The sequence below is a fragment of the Bombina bombina genome, chromosome 5 (assembly GCF_027579735.1).
Source record: "Bombina bombina isolate aBomBom1 chromosome 5, aBomBom1.pri, whole genome shotgun sequence".
In the NCBI taxonomy this organism is placed as follows: Eukaryota; Metazoa; Chordata; class Amphibia; order Anura; family Bombinatoridae; genus Bombina; species Bombina bombina.
In genome coordinates, this window is record NC_069503.1 from 682,207,399 (window position 1) to 682,230,817 (window position 23,419).

Genomic DNA, 23,419 nt, shown 5'->3' on the forward strand with positions numbered 1-23,419 from the left:
AAAATAGCCTTGGTCCCAAACGGACAGAAAATGGAAAAGTGCTGCGGTCATTAAGGGGTTAAAATAGTAAATAGCTTGTACTTCCTGAGGAAACTAGTAAATATCATTTTTGCTTGTTGTTTACTTCTTATTGTTTATCTATTTGTTTCATTTTCTTGTATGTTTGTTTTTGTCCTTTTTTATAATGGAATATGATGTAACCTGAGTGCTCATAATTATGACAAGATTTTTAGAGCTCCTGTTCTCTTTTTATGTATGCTAAAATCATACTTTCTTCTTCCTTTTGAAATCAAAGTGATTTGGCACTCAAATCCTCATTTTATAATCAAAAGCAAACTACTGTACATATCTGAAGCTACATTCACAAACTCTAATAATACTGGGTTTATCTTTGTTGGTGCCTGTTAGTATTTGTTTTATACTTGCTAAATGTTTTCCTTTGATAACATTTATTACACAAATTAACATAGTTAAAATATTATTGTTCCTTTAGAATGAAAATAAAACCGTGAAGATGATGTATAAATCTGCCAAGTTTCATCTTGGTTCTCTGCCTGATCTGAAATGCAAGATTCTGGAGCTTGTTTACGAAGGAAACTTTAGCATGCACATAGTATTGCCAGATGAGATTGATGGATTGGAACAGGTAAGAACACCCTCTGTCTTGTTAATGTTCCTTTTTCCTCTTAATAATATTTGTAATTGTGACATTATATTATAATTATTTCATTTAATTGTATAGCTTTTTTTGTGTTTTGAGTTTTTTTTTGTCATATACATATGCACAGAGCTGATCTATATTACACATTTTAACACAATATAAAAGTGAAGTATATAAAGTCTATAAATGATCTAATAAAAATGGGATGGTATACATTGTTTTATAATAAAGAGTAGTGGAATGCATGTTTTTTTGTTTTATTGGGGAATTATGGGGTAGAAGATAGGTAACTAAGTGATATTGACTAAGGGCTAGATTACGAGTGAAGCGTTAGTTTCTGCTCCAGCTCGCATGTTATCTTCACACTTCTTGCACACGCCGGGTTGCACTCGTTTTCCAAGCAAAATGCTGAACTTTGAATATTGCGACCGCATTAATGTATTCCCCCATAGACTTCAATGAAGCACGAAAAGTGTGGGGGGGGGGGGGGAGTAAAACAACACCCTTACTCATGTGCTAACCCGCCATGAAATATGAATATTTCACATTCCAATGTTCTTCACATAGAAGAATATATTCTATTTATTCATAAATACATACATATATATATATGTATATATATATATATATATATATATATATATAAACACACACAGTATATATATATATATATATATATATATATATATGATGATTCATAGATATGATTTTACATGTTTTCAGCTACTTGACTGCAAAGGGCTCCAATATATATGTATCTCTATTTTAAAGCCCTTTGCATATCTTTTTTTCTAACACCCGAGACCTCACATCTTTGAGTCCTTATACATTTTTAATGGAATTTTTTAAAATAATTGTTATTAGACAGTATTATTATGAGTTTAACTGTACATTTAAATGTATTTTTCATGTGTTTTGTGCAATTCTTTAGCCGAGCGTAACTTAACCAGAGCTCTGAAGTTGCGCTATCCTAACACGCGTTAAATTCAATTGCGATCAAGCATGTATTTTTCCTACACTTGCATAATTGTAATGTGTATCTTGATAAAACTCACCAGCCAACTTTTAGAGAGAGAAAATGTGAGATCTTCAGACTTAATTTGTTAGGTTATTCTGATACAAATTGTAAAGAGACTTTATACACAACAAAGGAACTCCCTGTTCAGCACATTCACCAGTGCTGCAAGACTAACATTACAGTAGAAATATAAGGAACCATTTGAATTTTAGCTTTGTGTCTACAATTTCAACTGTTTTTGTAAATTATTATTTTTTATTTTTTTATAACAAACTTTTGTTCAGGAAAAATAGAGGCATTACATGAAATGCAGAGAGTCAGAAATTGTACATCAAAAATATAGACAGATTCAATACTGGTACATAAAGGAATTGGAACATCATAGCATATTTTCTTTTCTATATAATTTACCTGAGTTAAAGTACATGACCTTTATAGTAGACAATAATGTGTTATAGACTAAAGCGAGCTGTTATTGCAGAAATCATTTCATATTATTAAGGCTTCACATATGGTGTGGTAATTTGGAAATCGGAAGGTAACATATGATATGGATCATCAATATTTAGTGTGTTTAGGATAATATATTTAGTAAGGGACCTTGTTCATCCAGTAGTGTGTAATAAGCGTAGAGGTATCTGGGTTTTGTTTCCCATAAAAATCGAATCTATCTGTGGTCATGTAAAAGTACAGCTCAAGGGAAATGTTTGTGGCTATTTGTAGTAACTAGTGCTGTTTAGAAAGTACTTTATCTTGTTTCCAGAGTCTTGGAACCAATTGCTTTGCACTATTCAAAATGATGTGGAATAGTTTACCATGTAGTTTCGAAGGAGGTTTAGGAAATATATTAAACAAAAAAAATAGTGGATCAAGGGGCCAATTACATCTGAACAAAAAAATGTATATAAACTCTCACTTCCTCCCAATATTTCATAATACCTGGACATTCCCACTATATATGGTAAAGTGAGCCTACATGGCTACATCTCCTCCAGCATTTATCTGACACCTGAGAGAAAATGTGTTTTAACAGTAGAGGGGTTAAGTACCATTGCATGAGAAGTTTGTAGTTTGTCTCTAGTGTTGTCGATGGGTGTGAAGAGCAGGAAATGGACACATAGATTGAATTCCAATTAGCTTGTTGAAGCTTATAGGTTAAGGAATCTTGCCACTTTTTAGTGTATGATGGTTGTTTTTGATATTGTGGTGAAAGTAAGATTTTGTATATCAAAGATACTGAGTGTTTAGGTAAATTTGATGTACTACAGAGTAGTTTGATTGGAGTTCGAGAGCAAAATAGAAATGTTTTCAACATATGGTGGTAGTGTTACCATGTCAAAGAAGTGTTGTATCCTAGATCTTGTATTTGATCAAAAGGTAGGAGTTTAGAATAGTCAGATATCAAGTACACAGGTATGAGTTTGTTGATGTCATTGATGTCTTTTTTTCCATACTTTTTCCCTAGCGGTAGGTCTGGGTTATGTAAAATTGGCGTTAAAGGTGAGGGGATATTTGATAGGTTAGTGTATTGTCATAGGGGCCTAGTTTTCAAGCCGTCAACCTCAAATACGCTGGAATTCCGCAGCGTATTTGTGGCGAGGCTGATTCGCCTTAGTTATCAAAGGCTAGAGACCGACAAAAGTAGAATTTTGTGACGTAAACTTCGATCCGCCGGACTCAGTCCGACACAGATCGATTCTTAAGTCACTCCAGATGTTCCGCACACAAGTGCGGCACAATCTGACTACTTTTGCTAGTTATCAAAAAACTAGCAGGTACGCTCGGCACTTTTCAGGCCCAGCGTACCTGGTTTTCAAACCGCAACCCTGGAGGCGGCGGATCCCATAGGAATCAATGGGAGTCTGACCATAGCGAAAGTACAAGTTCGCTACTGCCAGATATCCCATTGATTCCTATGGGAGATGTCTGCACCTAACACCCTAACATGTACCCCGAGTCTAAACACCCCTAATCTGTCCCCCCTACACCTCCGCAACTAAATAAAGTTATTACCCCCTAAACCGCCGCTCCCGGAGCCCACCGCAACTATAATATATATTAACCCCTAAACCGCCGCTCCCAGAGCCCACCGCAACTATAATATATGTATTAACCCCTAAACCGCCGCTCCCGGAGCACACCGCAACTATATGTATTAACCCCTAAACTGCCGCTCCCGGAGCCCACCGCAACTATAATATATGTATTAACCCCTAAACTGCCGCTCCTGGACCCTGCCGCAACCTATATTAAATTTATTAACCCCTAATCTGCCCCCCTACACCGTCGCCACCTATAATACATTTATTAACCCCTATCCTGCCCCCCACTACACCGCCGCCACTGTAATAAATTTATTAACCCCTAAACCTAAGTCTAACACTAACCCTAACACCCCCCTAACTTAAATATTAATTAAATAAATCTAAATAATATTTCTATTATGAACTAAATTAATCCTATTTAAAACTAAATACTTACCTATAAAATAAACCCTAATATAGCTACAATATAAATTATAATTATATTGTAGCTATCTTAGGATTTATTTTTATTTTACAGGCATCTTTCAATTTATTTTAACTAGGTACAATAGCTATTAAATAGTTATAAACTATTTAATAGCTTATCTAGCTAAAATAAAGATAAATTTACCTGTAAAATAAAAACTAACCTAAGTTACAATTACACCTAAAACTACACTATACTTTAATAAATTATTCCTATTTAAAACTAAATACTTACCTGTAAAATAAACCCTAAGATAGCTACAATGTAATTAATAATTACATTGTTGCTATTTTAGGAATTATATTTATTTTACAGGTAACTTTGTATTTATTTTAGCTAGTTAGAATAGTTATTAAATAGTTATTAACTATTTAATAACTACCTAGCTAAAAGAAATACAAAATTACCTGTAAAATAAATCCTAACCTAAGTTACAATTAAACCTAACACTACACTATCATTAAATAAATTAAATAAATTAACTACAAATAACTACAATTAAATACAATTACATAAACTAACTAAAGTACAAAAAAAAAGCTAAGTTACAAAAAATAAAAAAAATAGGTTACAAACATTTAAAAAATATTACAACAATTTTAAGCTACTTACACCTAATCTAAGCCCCCTAATAAAATAACAAACCCCCCAAAATAAAAAAATGCCCTACTTCAGCTCTTTTGCCTGTAAAAGAAAAATGCACCCCCCCCAACATTAAAACCCACCACCCACATACCCCTAATCTAACCCAAACCCCCCTTAAAATAACCTAACACTAATCCCCTGAAGATCATCCTACCTTGAGTCGTCTTCACTCAGCCGAGCAGCGATGGAACCGAAGAGGAGACCCGGAGCGGCAGAAGTTATCCTCCAAGCGGCGCTGAAGAAATCTTCCATCCGATGAAGTGATCCTCCAAGCGGCACTGAAGAAGTCTTCCATCCGGGCGATGTCATCTTCCAAGAGGCGGAACAGCCAATAGAATGCAAGCTCAATCTGATTGGCTGATTGGATCAGCCAATCGGATTGAACTTGAATCTGATTGGCTGATTCAATCAGCCAATCAGATTTTTCCTACCTTAATTCCGATTGGCTGATAGAATCCTATCAGCCAATCGGAATTGAAGGGACGCCATCTTGGATGACGTCCCTTAAAGGAGCCTTCATTCGTCGGTAGTCCGTCGGGAAAGAAGGATGTTCGGAACAGCCAATAGAATGCAAGCTCAATCTGATTGGCTAATCCAATCAGCCAATTGGATTGAACTTGAATCTGATTGGCTGATTCCATCAGCCAATCAGAATATTCCTACCTTAATTCCGATTGGCTGATAGAATCCTATCAGCCAATCGGAATTCGAGGGACGCCATCTTGGATGACATCCCTTAAAGGAACCTTCATTCTTCATTTGGACGTTGGAAGAAGAGGAAGGATCCGCGTCGGAGGTCTTCAAGATGGAGCCGTTCGTCATCGGATGAAGATAGAAGATGCCGCTTGGATCAAGATGGTTGCCGGTCCAGATCTCCTCTTCTTCCCGGATAGGATGAAGACTTTGGAGCCTCTTCTGGACCTCTTCAGCCGCCGCTTAATAGAAGACTTCAGCCGGATGATGGATCGCCAGCCCCCGCTTGGGCTTGGATGAAGATTTCGGAGGCTTGGATCAAGACTTCGGAGGACTGATCGGTGAACCTGGCATGGTGAAGATAAGGTAGGAAGATCTTCAGGGGCTTAGTGTTAGGTTTATTTAAGCGGGGTTTGGGTTAGATTAGGGGTATGTGGGTGGTGGGTTTTAATGTTGGGGGGGGTTGTATTTTTCTTTTACAGGCAAAAGAGCTGAATTCTTTGGGGCATGCCCCGCAAAGGGCCCTTTTCAGGGCTGGTAAGGTAAAAGAGCTTTGAACTTTTTAAATTTAGAATAGGGTAGGGCATTTTTTTATTTTGGGGGTCTTTGTTATTTTATTAGGGGGCTTAGAGTAGGTGTAATTAGTTTAAAATTGTTGTAATATTTTTCTAATGTTTGTAAATATTTTTTTATTTTTTGTAACTTAGTTCTTTTTTATTTTTTGTACTTTAGTTAGTTTATTTCATTGTAGTTATTTGTAGGTATTGTATTTAATTAATTTATTGATAGAGTAGTGTTAGGTTTAATTGTAGATAATTGTAGGTATTGTATTTAATTTATTTAATGATAGTGTAGTGTTAGGTTTAATTGTTACTTAGGTTAGGATTTATTTTACAGGTAATTTTGTTATTATTTTAACTATTTTAGCTATTAAATAGTTATTAACTATTTAATAGCTATTGTACCTGGTTAAAATAATTACAAAGTTGCCTGTAAAATAAATATTAATCCTAAAATAGCTACAATATAATTATTTGTTATATTGTAGCTATATTAGGGTTTATTTTACAGGTATTTAGCTTTAAATAGGAATAATTTATTTAATAAGAGTTAATTTATTTCGTTAGATTTAAATTATATTTAATTTAGGGGGGTGTTAGTGTTAGGTTTAGACTTAGCTTTAGGGGTTAATACATTTATTATAGTAGCGGCGAGCTCCGGTCGGCAGATTAGGGGTTAATAATTGAAGTTAGGTGTCGGCGATGTTAGGGAGGGCAGATTAGGGGTTAATACTATTTCTTATAGGGTTATTGAGGCGGGAGTGAGGCGGATTAGGGGTTAATAACTTTATTATAGTAGCGGTGAGATGCGGTCGGCAGATTAGGGGTTAATTATTGTAGGTAGGTGGAGGCGACCTTGTGGGGGGCAGATTAGGGGTTAATAAATATAATATAGGGGTCGGCGGTGTTAGGGGCAGCAGATTAGGGGTACATAGGTATAACGTAGCTGGCGGCGGGGTACGGAGCGGAAGATTAGGGGTTAATAATAATATGCAGGTGTCAGCGATAGCGGGGGCGGCAGATTAGGGGTTAATAAATATAACATAGTGGTCGGCGATGTTAGGGGCAGCAGATTAGGGGTACATAGGGATAACGTAGCTGGCGGCGGGGTACAGAGCGGCAGATTAGGGGTTAAAAAATTTTAATAGAGTGGCGGCGATGTGGGGGGACCTCGGTTTAGGGGTACATAGGTAGTTTATGGGTGTTAGTGTACTTTAGAGCCCAGTAGTTAAGAGCTTTATAAACCGGCGTTAGCCCAAAAAGCTCTTAACTACTGACTTTTTTTTGTGGCTGGAGTCTTGTCGTTAGATTTCTAACGATCACTTCAGCCACGACTCTAAATACCGGCGTTAGAAAGATCCCATTGAAAAGATAGGATACGCAAATGGCGTAGGGGGATCTGCGGTATGGAAAGTCGCGGCTGGAAAGTGAGCGTTAGACCCTTTCCTGACTGACTCCAAATACCAGAGGGCGGTAAAAACCAGCGTTAGGAGCCTCTAACGCTGGTTTTGACGGCTACCGCCCAACTCTAAATCTAGGCCTAAGATAGCTACAATGTAATTATTAATTACATTGTAGCTATCTTAGGGTTTATTTTACAGGTAAGTATTTAGTTTTAAATAGGAATAATTTATTTAAGTATAGTGTAGTGTTAGGTGTAATTGTAACTTAGGTTAGTTTTTATTTTACAGGTTAATTTCTCTTTATTTTAGCTAGGTAAGCTATTAAATAGTTAATAACTATTTAATAGCTATTGTACCTAGTTAAAATAAATTGAAATTTGCCTGTAAAATAAAAATAAATCCTAAGATAGCTACAATATAATTATTATTTATATTGTAGCTATATTAGGGTTTATTTTAAAGGTAAGTATTTAGTTTTAAATAGGATTAATTTAGTTCATAATAGAAATATTATTTAGATTTATTTAATTAATATTTAAGTTAGGGGGGTGTTAGGGTTAGTGTTAGACTTAGGTTTAGGGGTTAATAATTTTATTACAGTGGCGGCGGTGTAGGGGGGGTAGGATAGGGGTTAATAAATTTATTATAGGTGGCGACGGTGTAGGGGGGGCAGGATAGGAGTTAATAAATTTAATATAGGTTGCGGCGGGGTCAGGGAGCGGCGGTTTAGGGGTTAAACTATTTAGTTGCGGCGAGGTGCGGGGTCAGCAGGATAGGGGTTAATAACTTTATTATAGAGGGCGACGGTATAGGGGGGGGCAGGATAGGGGTTACTAGGTATAATGTAGGTGGCAGCGGTGTCCGGGAGCGGCGGTTTAGGGGTTAATACATTTATAAGAGTTGCGGCGGGGTCTAGGAGCGGCGGTTTAGGGGTTATTACATTTATAAGAGTTGCGGCGGGGTCTAGGAGCGGCGGTTTAGGGGTTAGTAACTTTATTGAGTTGCGGGGGGCTACGGGGGCAACGGTATAGGGGGTAGAACAGTGTAGTTAGTGTGAGTGCTTAGTGACAGGCTAGCAAGAAAGCTGCAAAAAAGCCGAAGAGCAGCGAGATCGGATGAGTGATAACTCTCACAGTCCGCAGCTCATCGCCCCGTACTTGGTGCGTGGCTTTTTGACAGCTTTTTTGATAACTTAGGCAAATTTTTGCAGGTCCGCGGCGGCAATGTGAGGCGAGCTTAGGCGGGCGTATTGGGCCGGCGAAGGCAGGAAAAGTAGACACGTTGATAACTACCCCCCATAGTGTTTTATCCAAAGTGTCAAATGTTTCTTTAATAAAAAGGATTTGATTAATTGTTTGTGGTCTAGATTGTGGTGATAGATAACAAAGGCTGCCTAGTTGAGGGAATTGAATTAAGTCTTGTTCAATCATAATCCACATTTTAGCTGTAAGCTTCCCATAATATCTCCAATCTATAATTCTGGTTAGAATAGTTGCAGTTCTATAACTTGATGTTTAGGTAAATATAAGGTGACTCTTGGTGGTTTGGATTTCCATATGTAAGAGTTTAAGACATACTGGAGTTGTGGTATATAGGTTTTTGGTAAAGGTATTGGTAGTTTGAAACACATAAAAAATCTTTGGGAGGAGGGTCATTTTAATGGCGCTAATTCTACCTATCCAGGATATTGGTTTAAGGAGCCAATCACTGGTCAATGTAGGAAATTCTTGGGTGAATTTTTCATATTCAAGCTTAAATAGCTATAAGGGATTGGGTGATAGGTAGATGCTGAGATATTTCAATGAATGATTGGTTATAATAAAAGGGTAGTTTAGATAAATGAGTTTCATCTTGTTTAAGCATTTGCATGGGGAGAAGTTCTGACTTTTTGAAATTAATAGAATAATTCGAGAGTTTCCTGTATGTATTCAGAATTTGCATGGTAGGGGGCAAGGAAGCTATGGGGTTTGATAGAAATAAAAGAAGATCAATGGCAAATAGAGCCAGGTTGTGTGATTGAGACTCCAGGGGAATTCCTCTTATTTGGGGAGGTTGTCTAATATGTAAGGTCAGGATTTCTATTAAGATAACAAAAAGTAAAGTGGAAAGGGGGCAACCTTGCTGTGTTCCATTTAAAATGGGAAAGAAATCTGAAATGATTCCATTAACCCTAACTTTGGCTGAGGGTTGGGAGTATAATGCCGATATTTTAGCAAGAAATTCACTCGGGAATCCGAATTTCTGTAGCGTAAGATATAGCCCAGCCTGTCGAAGGCCTTTTCAGCATCCGTCAACAGGAGGACTGAGGGGATTTTTAGTAATATGGTGGATAAGGTGTAGACTTTTAATGGTATTATCCTTTGCTTCTCTACCCTGCACGAATCCCTTTTGGTCTTCATGGATAATATGGGCCAGTATGGGGTTAAGTCTATTGGCAAGAATTTTTGAGTACAGTTTTAAATCTAGATTAAGTAGTGATATGGGTCTGAAGTGTGCTGGTTGATCTGGGGATTTCCCTGCTTTTGGGAGGACGCTTATATTTGCTTCTAGCATGTTGGGGGGAATTTGGTTATCTTTGTCTATCTTCTGAAAGAGTGCAAGGAGATGCGGACTAAGGAGATCATCAAACGTTTTATAATAAGCTCCAGAGAAGCCATCTGGACCTGGGCTTTTACCTGGTGATAAGGATTTAATTGTCTCTTTGAAGTCATTGAATTCTATAGGTTTAGTGAGAGTCTTCCTCATTTCTGAAGTGATCTGAGGGATTTGTAGTGTGTTGAGGTATTTCTGACAATTTGTTTTGTGGTCTGTCATGTTTCGTGAGGGAACAGATTATATTAGTTAGCATAGTATTTTCTGAATATAGCTCCCATTGATATTGAGTCTTCTATATGTGTGCCATCATGTTGGATTAGATGGTGTATGTAGTTATCATTCTGCTTTTTTTTTAGGGCTCTGGCAAGAAGTTTACCCGGTTTGTTGCTTTCTGTATGGAATTTTTGTTTTAAGAAAAAGAAGGCTTTTTGGGCTTTAATATCTAACGGCTAGATTTAGAGTTGGGCGGTAGCCGTCAAAACCAGCGTTAGAGGCTCCTAATGCTGGTTTTTACCGCCCTCTGGTATTTGGAGTCAGTCAGGAAAGGGTCTAATGCTCACTTTCCAGCCGTGACTTTTCCATACCGCAGATCCCCCTACGCCATTTGCGTATCCTATCTTTTCAATGGGATCTTCCTAACGCCGGTATTTAGAGTCGTGGCTGAAGTGAGTCAGTAGTTAAGAGCTTTTTGGGCTAACCCCGGTTTTTAAAGCTCTTAACTACTGTGCTCTAAAGTACACTAACACCCATAAGCTACCTATGCACCCCTAAACCGAGGTCCCCCCACATCGCCGCCACTCGATTAAAATTTTTAACCCCTAATCTGCCGCTCCGTATATCGCCGCCATCTACGTTATCCCTATGAACCCCTAATCTGCTGCCCCTAACACCGCAGACCCCTATATTATATTTATTAACCCCTAATCTGCCCCCCCAATGTCGCCGCCACCTACCTACAATTATTAACCCCTAATCTGCCGACCGCACCTCACCGCTACTATAATAAAGTTATTAACCCCTAATCCGCCTCACTCCCGCCTCACTAACCCTATAAGAAATAGTATTAACCCCTAATCTGCCCTCCCTAACATCGCAGGCACCTAACTTCAATTATTAACCCCTAATCTGCCGATCGCACCTCACCGCTACTATAATAAATGGATTAACCCCTAAAGCTAAGTCTAACCCTAACACTAACACCCCCCTAAGTTAAATATAATTTAAATCTAACGAAAAAAATTAACTCTTATTAAATAAATTATTCCTATTTAAAGATAAATACTTACCTGTAAAATAAACCCTAATATAGCTACAATATAACGAATAATTATATTGTAGCTATTTTAGGATTAATATTTATTTTACAGGCAACTTTGTATTTATTTTAACCAGGTACAATAGCTATTAAATAGTTATTAACTATTTAATAGCTAAAATAGTTTAAATAATTACAAAATTACCTGTAAAATAAATCCTAACCTGAGTTACAATTAAACCTAACACTACACTATCAATAAATTAATTAAATAAAATACCTACAATTATCTACAATTAAACCTAACACTACACTATCAACAAATTAATTAAATACAATACCTACAAATAACTACAATTAAATAAACTAACTAAAGTACAAAAAATAAAAAAGAACTAAGTTACAAAAAATAAAAAAATATTTACAAACATTAGAAAAATATTACAACAATTTTGAAAAGGGCCATTTGCGGGGCATGCCCCAAATAATTCAGCTCTTTTGCCTGTAAAAAAAGAAATACAATCCCCCCCCCCCCAACATTACAACTCACCACCCACATACCCCTAATCTAACCCAAACCCCCCTTAAATAAACCTAACACTAAGCCCCTGAATATCTTCCTACCTTATCTTCACCATACCAGGTTCACCGATCCGTCCTCCGAAATCTTCATCCAAGCCCAAGCGGGGGCTGGCGATCCATAATCCGGCTGAAGTCTTCTATCAAGCGGCGGCTGAAGAGGTCCAGAAGAGGCTCCAAAGTCTTCATCCTATCCGGGAAGAAGAGTAGATCCGGACCGGCAACCATCTTGATCCAAGCGGCATCTTCTATCTTCATCCGATGACGAACAGCTCCATCTTGAAGACCTCCGACGCGGATCCGTCCTCTTCTTCCGACGTCCAACTGAAGAATGACGGTTCCTTTAAGGGACGTCATCCAAGATGGCGCCCCTCGAATTCCGGTTGGCTGATAGGATTCTATTAGCCAATCGGAATTAAGGTAGGAAAATTCTGATTGGCTGATGGAATCAGCCAATCAGATTCAAGTTCAATCCAATTGGCTGATCCAATCAGCCAATCAGATTGAGCTCGCATTACATTGGCTGATCGGAACAGCCAATAGAATGCGAGCTCAATCTGATTGGCTGATCCAATCAGCCAATCGGATTGAACTTGAAGCTGATTGGCTGATTCCATCAGCCAATCAGAATTTTCCTACCTTAATTCCGATTGGCTGATAGAATCCTATCAGCCAATCGGAATTCGAGGGACGCCATCTTGGATGACGTCCCTTAAGGGAACCTTCATTCTTCAGTTGGATGTCGGAAGAAGAGGATGGATCCGCGTCGGAGGTCTTCAAGATGGAGCCGTTCGTCATCGGATGAAGATAGAAGATGCCGCTTGGATCAAGATGGTTGCCGGTCCGGATCTACTCTTCTTCCCGGATAGGATGAAGACTTTGGAGCCTCTTCTGGACCTCTTCAGCCGCCGCTTGATAGAAGACTTCAGCCGGATTATGGATCGCCAGCCCCCGCTTGGGCTTGGATGAAGATTTCGGAGGACGGACCGGTGAACCTGGTATGGTGAAGATAAGGTAGGAAGATCTTCAGGGGCTTAGTGTTAGGTTTATTTAAGGGGGGTTTGGGTTAGATTAGGGGTATGTGGGTGGTGGGTTGTAATGTTGGGGGGGATTGTATTTCTTTTTTTACAGGCAAAAGAGATGAATTATTTGGAGCATGCCCCGCAAATGGCCCTTTTCAGGGCTGGTAAGGTAAAAGAGCTTTGAACTTTTTAAATTTAGAATAGGGTAGGGCATTTTTTTATTTTGGGGGTCTTTTTTATTTTATTAGGGGGCTTAGAGTAGGTGTAATTAGTTTAAAATTGTTGTAATATTTTTCTAATGTTTGTAAATATTTTTTTATTTTTTGTAACTTAGTTCTTTTTTATTTTTTGTACTTTAGTTAGTTTATTTAATTGTAGTTATTTGTAGGTATTGTATTTAATTAATTTGTTGATAGTGTAGTGTTAGGTTTAATTGTAGATAATTGTAGGTATTTTATTTAATTAATATATTGATAGTGTAGTGTTAGGTTTAATTGTAACTTAGGTTAGGATTTATTTTACAGGTAATTTTGTAATTATTTTAACTATTTTAGCTATTAAATAGTTAATAACTATTTAATAGCTATTGTACCTGGTTAAAATAAATACAAAGTTGCCTGTAAAATATTAATCCTAAAATAGCTACAATATAATTATTCGTTATATTGTAGCTATATTAGGGTTTATTTTACAGGTAAGTATTTATCTTTAAATAGGAATAATTTATTTAATAAGAGTTCATTTTTTTTTTCGTTAGATTTAAATTATATTTAATTTAGGGGGGTGTTAGTGTTAGGGTTAGACTTAGCTTTAGGGGTTAATCCATTTATTATAGTAGCGGTGAGGTGCGATCGGCAGATTAGGGGTTAATAATTGAAGTTAGGTGTCGGCGATGTTAGGGAGGGCAGATTAGGGGTTAATACTATTTCTTATAGGGTTAGTGAGGCGGATTAGGGGTTAATAACTTTATTATTGTAGCGGTGAGGTGCGGTCGGCAGATTAGGGGTTAATAATTGTAGGTAGGTGGCGGCGATGTTGTGGGGGGCAGATTAGGGGTTAATAAATATAATATGGGGTCGGCTGTGTTAGGGGCAGCAGATTAGGGGTACATAGGGATAATGTAGGTTGCGGCGATGTCCGGAGCGGCTGATTAGGGGTTAATTGTGTAATGCAGGGGTCAGCGATAGCGGGGGCGGCAGATTAGGGGTTAATAAGTGTAAGGTTAGGGGTGTTTAGACTCGGGGTACATGTTAGGGTGTTAGGTGCAGACTCCCATAGGAAACAATGGGGCCGCGTTAGGAGCTGAACGCTGCTTTTTTGCAGGTGTTAGGTTTTTTTTCAGCTCAAACTGCCCCATTGTTTCCTATGGGGGAATCGTGCACGAGCACGTTTTTGAAGCTGGCCGCGTCCGTAAGCACCGCTGGTATCGAGAGTTGAAGTGGCGGTAAATTATGCTCTACGCTCCTTTTTTGGAGCCTAACGCAGCCATTCTGTGAACTCTAAATACCAGCGGTATTTAAAAGGTGTGGCCAGAAAAAAGCACGTGTAGCTAATGCACCCCTTTGGCCGCAAAACTCTAAATCTAGGCCTAACAATCTATTCAACTGGTGTCTACATTGGGCTAAGTTTTGTAGTATAGAATCATCAGATGGGATTAATTTGTGTAAATGGTCAAGGTGAGAAACTTGTTTTACTAAGTCTTGCCGTTGTTGTCTGGATTACTTGGTTTTGAAAGCTTTAATCTTGATGAGTTTTCCCCTGATCAAACACTTGTGTGCCTCCCATTTCATACTTATAGATATATCAGGGGTCTCATTTTCTTGAAAGTAATCTTATATACACTTGGTGATTTGTTGTTTGGTTAAGGGATCTAATATTAATGTATCGTCAAGTTTCCATTGGAAAGGTAGTGGGCCATCTAAACGTATTGTGTACTGCCGAACGGTCAGACCAATTAGTAGGGATTAAACGTGAGGAATGCAGAAATTAAAATAATAGATGATCTGCTAGAATGTAATCTAACCATAAATATGATTTGTTGGGATTAGAAAAAAGGTATAGTTTCTTTTTGTTGGGTTAAGTTGTCACCATTTATCATGTAGAGTTAATAAGTGAAAGTCCTGCCAAATTTGTTTATGAAATTTACGTCTCAATTTGATGGTTTGGTTAGAACTGTCCATGTTTGGGTCTAGTGGGATATTAAAATCTCCAGCGAGTATTTGGGCGCCCTTTCTGAGTTGGAGTGTTGAGTTAGTAATAGAACGGAAACATTTATTTTGGGATGAATTAGGGGCATATACATTGATAATGGTAATAGGTTTTTCATAGAGGATGTCCATCAGACCCAGATAACGACCCTCCTTATCAGTATCTATTTTCAACAGTTGAAAGGGGAGGGATCTGTGAATTAAAATACTGACTCCATTTTTTTTTTTTGGGTGGCAGCTGTGGAAGTGTGTTGGGTATTGGGGGGAGAAATACCTAGGTATTGAAGATTTTTTAAAATGGATTTCCTGAAATAATAAAATATCATACTTATTGTGTTTATAATCTTGCATTGCTCGCAATCGTTTCATTGGGGAATTGAAGCCCTTAACGTTTTGCATTAGAAAAGATACTAATTGTGAAGTGTTATCAGTCCTCACATTTTTGAAAAAGGTGATAGTAGTAATTAGGCAATTCCAACCAGAATAGTGTAGATAATAGAAAGAATCTGTGTACCATTTCATGTAACTGCTAATACCCCATAAGGAAAGAGTCGAGATGCAATGAGTTGTTTATAATATCAAAATGTATTCAGCTGTGAGGTAGTATAAAATATATTAAATAAAAAAAGTGATGGTAAAATAATGTGTTTTTATAAAAAAACTTATTAGAAGTCGGTTGGCCAACCTTGTAAAATTTGTGTTATAAATGACAGAGATAAAACACCAGTAAAAAATTTAAAATAATAATAAATTCAGTTGATTGCATAAAAAATCTAGGTTACAATTACTGTAATAGAGTTATTCAATGTCTGAAAAATCAATTAATCAATTGCTAGTGATTTTCCTGCAATAGATGGAATAATTGTTGCAGTTTGTATAACTAACTGAGAATACAGTGAGTTGTAGCGACTTGGTCGAAAATATGTGATACAATTGTAGCTGTTAAAATAACTAGCTAAAAATACTTGCTAAATATACTTGCTAAAGATAACTTGCTACAGACACAATGCACACTTTGAAAAGAAATCTGTAATCACTCCTATAGAGGGAAATTTACATGCATGCTGTGATGATAAACACTTTCTTGCTTCAAATGTACAGCGCAATACACATACGTAATTTCTATGAATGGAAATGTGTGCGTTCTTATGCGAGAAAAACAAGGGATCAGTACAAAGTTACAGTATCGATGTAAACAATGTATACTTGCAGTTTCAAATCCAGCGTTTGAGTCAAAGTTCCTAGTGTTGCAAGTGCACTTGAGAATAATTTCTAACCTTTTGCCTTCTGTATCTTCAGACGGTTCGAATTCTGTCCTAACAGAGGTGAACATGTATATATACAAAATACTGCTGGTAAGGCAGACTATGGAGAGTATGTTGGGGAGAACTAGGGTATTAATCTCATCTCCGGAGGGATAGTGTTATATATTAGGAAGCAGATTAAGTAAAGTAATATTTTGCTTTCTGGCGATATTGAAAATATGAGAGTTGGCAAACTCTGTGGTGCAGTATAGCTACTTCATCGTTATTCTTTAACCCCTTAACGACCGAGGACGTGCAGGGTACGTCCTCAAAAAAAAGGCAGTTAACGCCTGAGGACGTACCCTGCACGTCCTCGGTGTGGAAAGCAGCTGGAAGCGATCCTGCTCGCTTCCAGCTGCTTTCCGGTTATTGCAGTGATGCCTCGATATGGAGGCATCCTGCAATAACCTTAAATGGCCATCCGGTGCAGAGAGAGCCACTCTGTGGCCCTCTCTGCACCGGACATCGATGGCCGGAATCGTTGGTGGGTGGGAGCGGACTTGGGAGGCGGGTGGGCGGCCATCGATGCGCCGTGTAATGTGCAGGGGGGGCAGGATCGGGGGCGGGGAGCGACGGGGGGCGCGCATGTGAGTGCGCGCGTGCATGGGGGGGCGGCGGGCGGGCGCGTGCATGGGGCGGGAGGGAACCGCTGCACTACAGAAAAACAAATCTGAAAATAGCTATAATAAACAAGAAAATAATAATGTTTCTAAGTGATCTGCAACTGGTGGGAGGTTGGGGGACAGCTACACTACAGAAAAGGGGATTTTTAAAAAAAAAAAGATTTATTTTTTTACTAAACTGGGTACTGGCAGACAGCTGCCAGTACCCAAGATGGCGCCCGCTAAGGCAGAGGGGGAGGGGTTAGAGAGCTGTTTGGTGTGGGATAAGTGAGGTTGGGGGCTAAGGGGGATACTACAAAGCAGCATATGTAAATATGCTAAAAAAAAAAACTAAAAAAAACCCGCAAATATACCTTTTATTTTAGTACTGGCAGAGTTTCTGCCAGTACTTAAGATGGCGGGGACAATTGTGAGGTGGGGGAGGGAAGAGAGCTGTTTGGGAGGGATCAGGGGGTCTGATGTTTCAGGTGGGAGGCTGAGCTCTACACTAAAGCTAAAATTAACCCTGCAAGCTCCCTACAAGCTACATAATTAACCCCTTCACTGCTAGCCATAATACACGTGTGATGCGCATCGGCATTTAGTGGCCTTCTAATTAACAAAAAGCAGCGCCAAAGCCATATATGTCTGCTATTTCTGAACAAAGGGGATCCCAGAGAAGCATTTACAACCATTTGTGCCATAATTGCACAAGCTGTTTGTAAATGATTTCAGTGAGAAACCTAAAATTGTGAAAAATTTTACGTTTTTTTTTAATTTGATCGCATCTGGCGGTGAAATGGTGGCATGAAATATACCAAAATGGGCCTAGATCAATACTTTGGGTTGTCTACTGGACTACACTAAAGCTAAAATTAACCTAGAAGCTCCCTACATGCTCCCTAATTAACCCCTTCACTGCTGGGCATAATACACGTGTGGTGCGCAGTGGCATTTAGCACCCTTCTAATTACCAAAAAGCAACAACAAAAGCCATACATGTCTGCTATTTCTGAACAAAGGGGATCCAGAGAAGAATTTACAACCATTTATGCCATAAATTGCACAAGTTGTTTGTAAATAATTTCAGTGAGAAACCTAAAGTTTGTGAACAAAATTGTGAAAAAGTGAACAATTTTTTTTATTTGATTGCATTTGGCAGTGAAATGGTGGCATGAAATATACCAAAATGGGCCTAGATCAATACTTTGGGGTGTCTTCTAAAAAAAAATATATACATGTCAAGGGATATTCAGGGATTCCTGAAAAATATTAGTGTTCCAATGTAACTAGCGCTAATTTGAAAAAAAGGGGTTTGGAAATAGCAAAGTGCTACTTGTACTTATGGCCCTATAACTTGCAAAAAAAGCAAAGAACATGTAAACATTGGGTATTTCTTAACTCAGGACAAAATTTAGAAACTATTTAGCATGGGTGTTTTTTGGTGGTTGTAGATGTGTAACAGATTTTGGGGGTCAAAGTTAGAAAAAGTGGGGGTTTTTTCCATTTTTTTCCTCATATTATATAATTTTTTTATAGTTAATTATAAGATATGATGAAAATAATGGTATCTTTAGAAAGTCCACTTAATGGCGAGAAAACGGTATATAATGTGTGGGTACAGTAAATGAGTAAGAGGAGAATTACAGCTAAACACAAACACTGCAGAAATGTAAAAATAGCCTTGGTCCCAAACGGACAGAAAATGGAAAAATGCTGCGGTCATTAAGGGGTTAAAGGAAGATAGCACCTAGACATATATCTAGATAAACGAATACATAGAAATACAGAAGTAAAATAAATTACTGTATAGAACCTGTTTCCAGGGAGAATCCTTTTAGGCATGTCCAACTTGTCCCTCAGACCCACAGAGTATACAAGGTGATGGATAAATTGGTGATCTAGGTACCAACGTACCATGATGATGTATGGCACTAAGTGTGGGAAAGTTCCTGAGATTTATGTCTCTTGTATTGTACCATGTGCCAATTGTCTCTTTGTGATTTCGGTTTGTCCTGGCGTGATGTAGGTCGGTCCAATACAGGAGGTTTGCTTGATGGAGGATCTATCTGGAGATCACTACAGAATTCTTCTGCATCCTCAGGATCCTTGCATGTAAATCCTTTGCCCCTCTCTGATGACCATAATAGAGCACGGGAAGCCCCATCTCATCCATAGGATATAGAATTGGCTCTGAGATCTGCAGTCAGAAACTGGAACTCTATTCTGCGCATAAGTGTGCGTGGTGCCAAATCAGGGAAAATTTGAATAGATTTTTCTTGAAATCTGATTGATTTATGTTTTCTTGAGTATTGTAGTATTTCTTCTTTCTCATTATAATCCTTAAAGCGTATGATTACATCTCTTGGGTTTTCATTCTCTGGGGGTTTGGGCCTTAGTGCCCTATGAGCTCTGTCAAGGGGCACGGGTGGTTCAAATTCTGCTCCTTTCAGAAATGAGAATAGCTCTGAGAGATATGTAGAGACGGATGCTGATGGAATGGTTTCTGGGATTCCCTGTATTCTCAGGTTGCATCTGCGCTCTCTATTTTCAAAGTCTTCGTCTTTGTCATACAACTTCATGATTGCAGATTTGTGTCCTTTGATCATTTGTTGCATAGTGGATATTTCATTTTGATTGGTTTCCATTTCTTCTTCAATGAAGGTCACTTTATTGCCAAGTTCTGTGATTTCTTTACGGAAACCAGCAATCTCCTCTTTGATACATAAACGCACTTGTGTTATCAAGGATGTAAAGGTCCTTTTATGATGGTAAGTATTCTAGAAGTGTTTTCGATATCTGTATAGGGTCATCAATGCCCTCTTCTTCCAGGTCTGAAATAGGAGAGGTGGATCTAGAGAGTTTTGGTAGATTTGCATTGGTGTCCCTAGATCTGGAATCTGTGACTTTGAAAAAGGATTCCCTTACAGGGTAGAACTAGGTAGCGTTTTGATCATTTTGTCTGCTTTAGTGAGTCGTTTTAGAGACATGGGGCATATTAATGAAATGTCTGTCCGACATGATCCAATCAGCGGATCATGTCCAACAGACATCGCTGAATGCTGAGAGCAATACACTCTCTGCATTCAGCATTGCACCAGTAGCTCTTGTGAACTGGCCGCTAGCAGGGGGTTTCAATGAACCTGATCGTATTCGATCGGGTTGATTTCCTGCGATGTCTCAGAGCAGGTGGACAGGTTATGGAGCAGCGGTCTTTAGACCGCTGCTTCATAACTGGTGTTTCTGGCAAGTCTGAAGGCTCGCCAGAAACAAGGCCCTTATGGAGCTTAATAAATGGGCCCCATGGTAAAAGGATAGTTGTTTAAAATTAGGTGCTGATCCTCCTTCCTAATTCTATCACAGATGACAGTAGTTGATGAGTGAAATGAAACAAATAGGGAGCACACAGGAGAGGATATGTACACAGATTTCTCCAAGTGTATGTGTTTAATTTTCTTTATGTGGCTGAAGTGTCACAGCTATATTCCTGTTGTTACCCAGCGGGATCATCCAGAAGTGATGCGTGGTATATAAGGTTATCAGATATATTGTTGTCCTTTGAGAGAAGCAATAACTATTGCGTAGTAAAGATGGCGCCCTTTCTTTTTAGAAAACTGTGGAGATTGTTATTTATAAGGGCCGCTTTACTGGATGTTCGTAGGCTAATTAAAAGTAAAGTTCATGCCAAGAGTGTTGAGAGTATTTATCTTTGTACTTTCAATATCTCCGACGAGGTATATAAGGTATGTCGCTAGGTGGTTATTTCCCCTTAACCATAGTAAGATTATCTGCTTATCTCGGTATGTTTAAATGATAAGTTATCATTGTGCTTGAAGTTTTACCTTCCAGAATTGGAGTCGCATTATTTCGGAGCTGAGATATGGAGTGCTGTGGGCCCATGAGATCTTTGGATTTCACATGCTTAGCAGATATTCACTCCATGCTGCAGGCCCTGATACAACCTCCAATGTTGGCGGTCTGCAGTAAGGGGTATTTCTTTATCCGATATTCCGGATGGGTGGTCACATGTCTCCTACTCAATAATCCACAAGCTGGGGTGTAAGGGAGACAAAAAAAATCTCTGTTTGATTGCTCTAAGGGGATCTGGTCCACGGAGCTTACTCAGTTTTCGGCCATTTCCTTTGCTGGCCGGCTCCGCCCTCTGTTTTTGTAAATTATTTTATATGTTAAATATGAGTTTTACTGTTTACACCGAATATTATTTTGTTCCTCATATTTTAAGGATGATTTGCATGGTATAATGGAAATTTGCATCTTGAAGTGGATTTTTAACTTCTATTTGTATGCATAGTATTTTTATGAGTTTTTATGCATACGCTTTTGGAAGGCTTGTTTTATTGAGCAGTATCGTGTATGTATGTATCTCACCATTGCATCCAGATATTTAGGTTACGCCTCTTAGTGAGATACACATATAACTTGTTCCCACAAGGCCTAAAAATGAAAAACTTGCCGTCACGGAGAAACCACTCAAAATCATTGAGGGCTTCTTTTTAGAATTTAATGGTAATGTATGTGCCTAGAGAGGTTATCTAAGAAGCCTTATTAGTAGAAAGGCACATTTTAACTTGAGAGCTGAGGAGTGTTCTAGATATGAGGGAGGGCACATACATCACAATATAATGCTCCAAAAAATGTTTTGCATGATTTCTCTCAATTATCTGGCCCTTAGGGCATCATGATCAAAAACCCGCTGGCATTTAGAGAAATCACACAAAATCTTTGCAAGCTTTTTTTTACCATTATATTGTAATTTCCAGAGCCCTACATAACTAGAAAAATAACTTTCAAACTAAATTTTGCCTTTTTAAAATTCTTTAAGAGACCTTGCAGTACTGAAAATTTTTAGATCATCTTGCCAGAGCGGAGAGCTTTAGAGCATTGGGCCCTCAGTGAGAAAAATGAAATATAGACTGGGACAGGATAAACTGGATTATTTGCTTATCACACAGAAGATTTCTTGCTTGTGTGTCTAGGCCAATTTTATTGAAATAACAAAAAGTACCCCCAAAAAAATTTATAAAAAACCCTTTATGGATTTCATAAATTATTATAATAAACTATAACTATGCTGGAGGTTAACTAAGTCTGCATTGTTAAATAAGATAATGTTCAAATTAGATAGGTCGTTTGGTTTATATCTACTACCAAAACATTTCTTTTTATAATAATTCAATAATAGTTCAATTTTAATCTTCCCAATTCAAGAAAATTCTAAATTTGATTAAAAAAGCCAATTTTTTTAATGTTCAGAATTCAGATGCGAGGAAAAAAAAATATAGCAACAGGTCTGATCTATTAACCACATGGTTTAAAACATTCTATAATATTTTGAACAGTATACATTTATAGATATAGATATAGATATTGACGGCAGATAAGAGCCATAGGCCCAGCAAGTCTGCCCGACCTTACCTAACAGTATAAACTTATCTAGTTCGTAGGATAGCCTTATGCTTGTCCCATGCATTTTTAAAAGTAATATGTTTTTGTTGTCACTATTTCTCTAGCTTGAAAATGACATGACACATGACAAATTAATAAGCGTCTTATACTCTACAAATGTGGAACAAAAAGTTGAGGTGAAACTTCCAAAATTCAAAATTGAGGAGACCTATGACCTTAAGGAAACACTTTCTGCTATGGGAATGACGGATGTCTTTAATTCAAATGCAGATTTTAGCAACATTTCTTCTCAGAGAGGCCTACAGGTGTCAAAGGTTGTTCACAAGTCCTACGCAGATGTAAATGAAGAGGGAACAGAAGCTGCAGCCGCTACTGGGATTATAATTAAACATATCCTAAAAGCAGTACCGATATTACTGATTGAATTTACCGCAGATCATCCTTTCCTGTTTTTTATAGCCCATAAACCCACTAAAACTATAATGTTTTATGGAAGAGTCACTTCTCCGTGAAATAAAAACAGAATTTATATCTTACCTGATAAATTCCTTTCTCCTACGGTGTGTCCGGTCCACGGCTTCATCCTTACTTGTAGGAATATTCTCTTCCCTAACAGGAAATGGCAAAGAGGCACACAGCAAAAGCTGTCCATATAGCCCCTCCTCTGGCCCCACCCCCCAGTCATTCGACCGACGGTTAGGAGAAAAAGGAGAAACTATAGGGTGCCGTGGTGACTGTAGTGTATAGAGATAAAAAAAAAATTAAGCCTGACAAAAAAGCCAGGGCGGGCCGTGGACCGGACACACCGTAGGAGAAAGGAATTTATCAGGTAAGATATAAATTCTGTTTTCTCCTACATAGGTGTGTCCGGTCCACGGCTTCATCCTTACTTGTGGGAACCAATACCAAAGCTTTAGGATACGGATGAAGGGAGGGA

At 38.2% G+C, this 23,419-nt stretch overlaps 1 protein-coding gene across 1 annotated transcript in view; it reads left to right on the forward strand.

Moving 5' to 3' along the window:
* LOC128660696 (leukocyte elastase inhibitor) overlaps window positions 1-22,994 on the forward strand; it is a 66,408-nt gene extending 43,414 nt beyond the window's left edge. The window contains exons 8-9 of the mRNA XM_053714652.1: window positions 494-646; window positions 22,587-22,994. Coding sequence (XP_053570627.1) covers window positions 494-646; window positions 22,587-22,994 — 561 coding nt within the window. The remainder of the gene's footprint in view (window positions 1-493; window positions 647-22,586) is intronic.
* The last annotated feature ends 425 nt before the right edge of the window (window positions 22,995-23,419 follow it).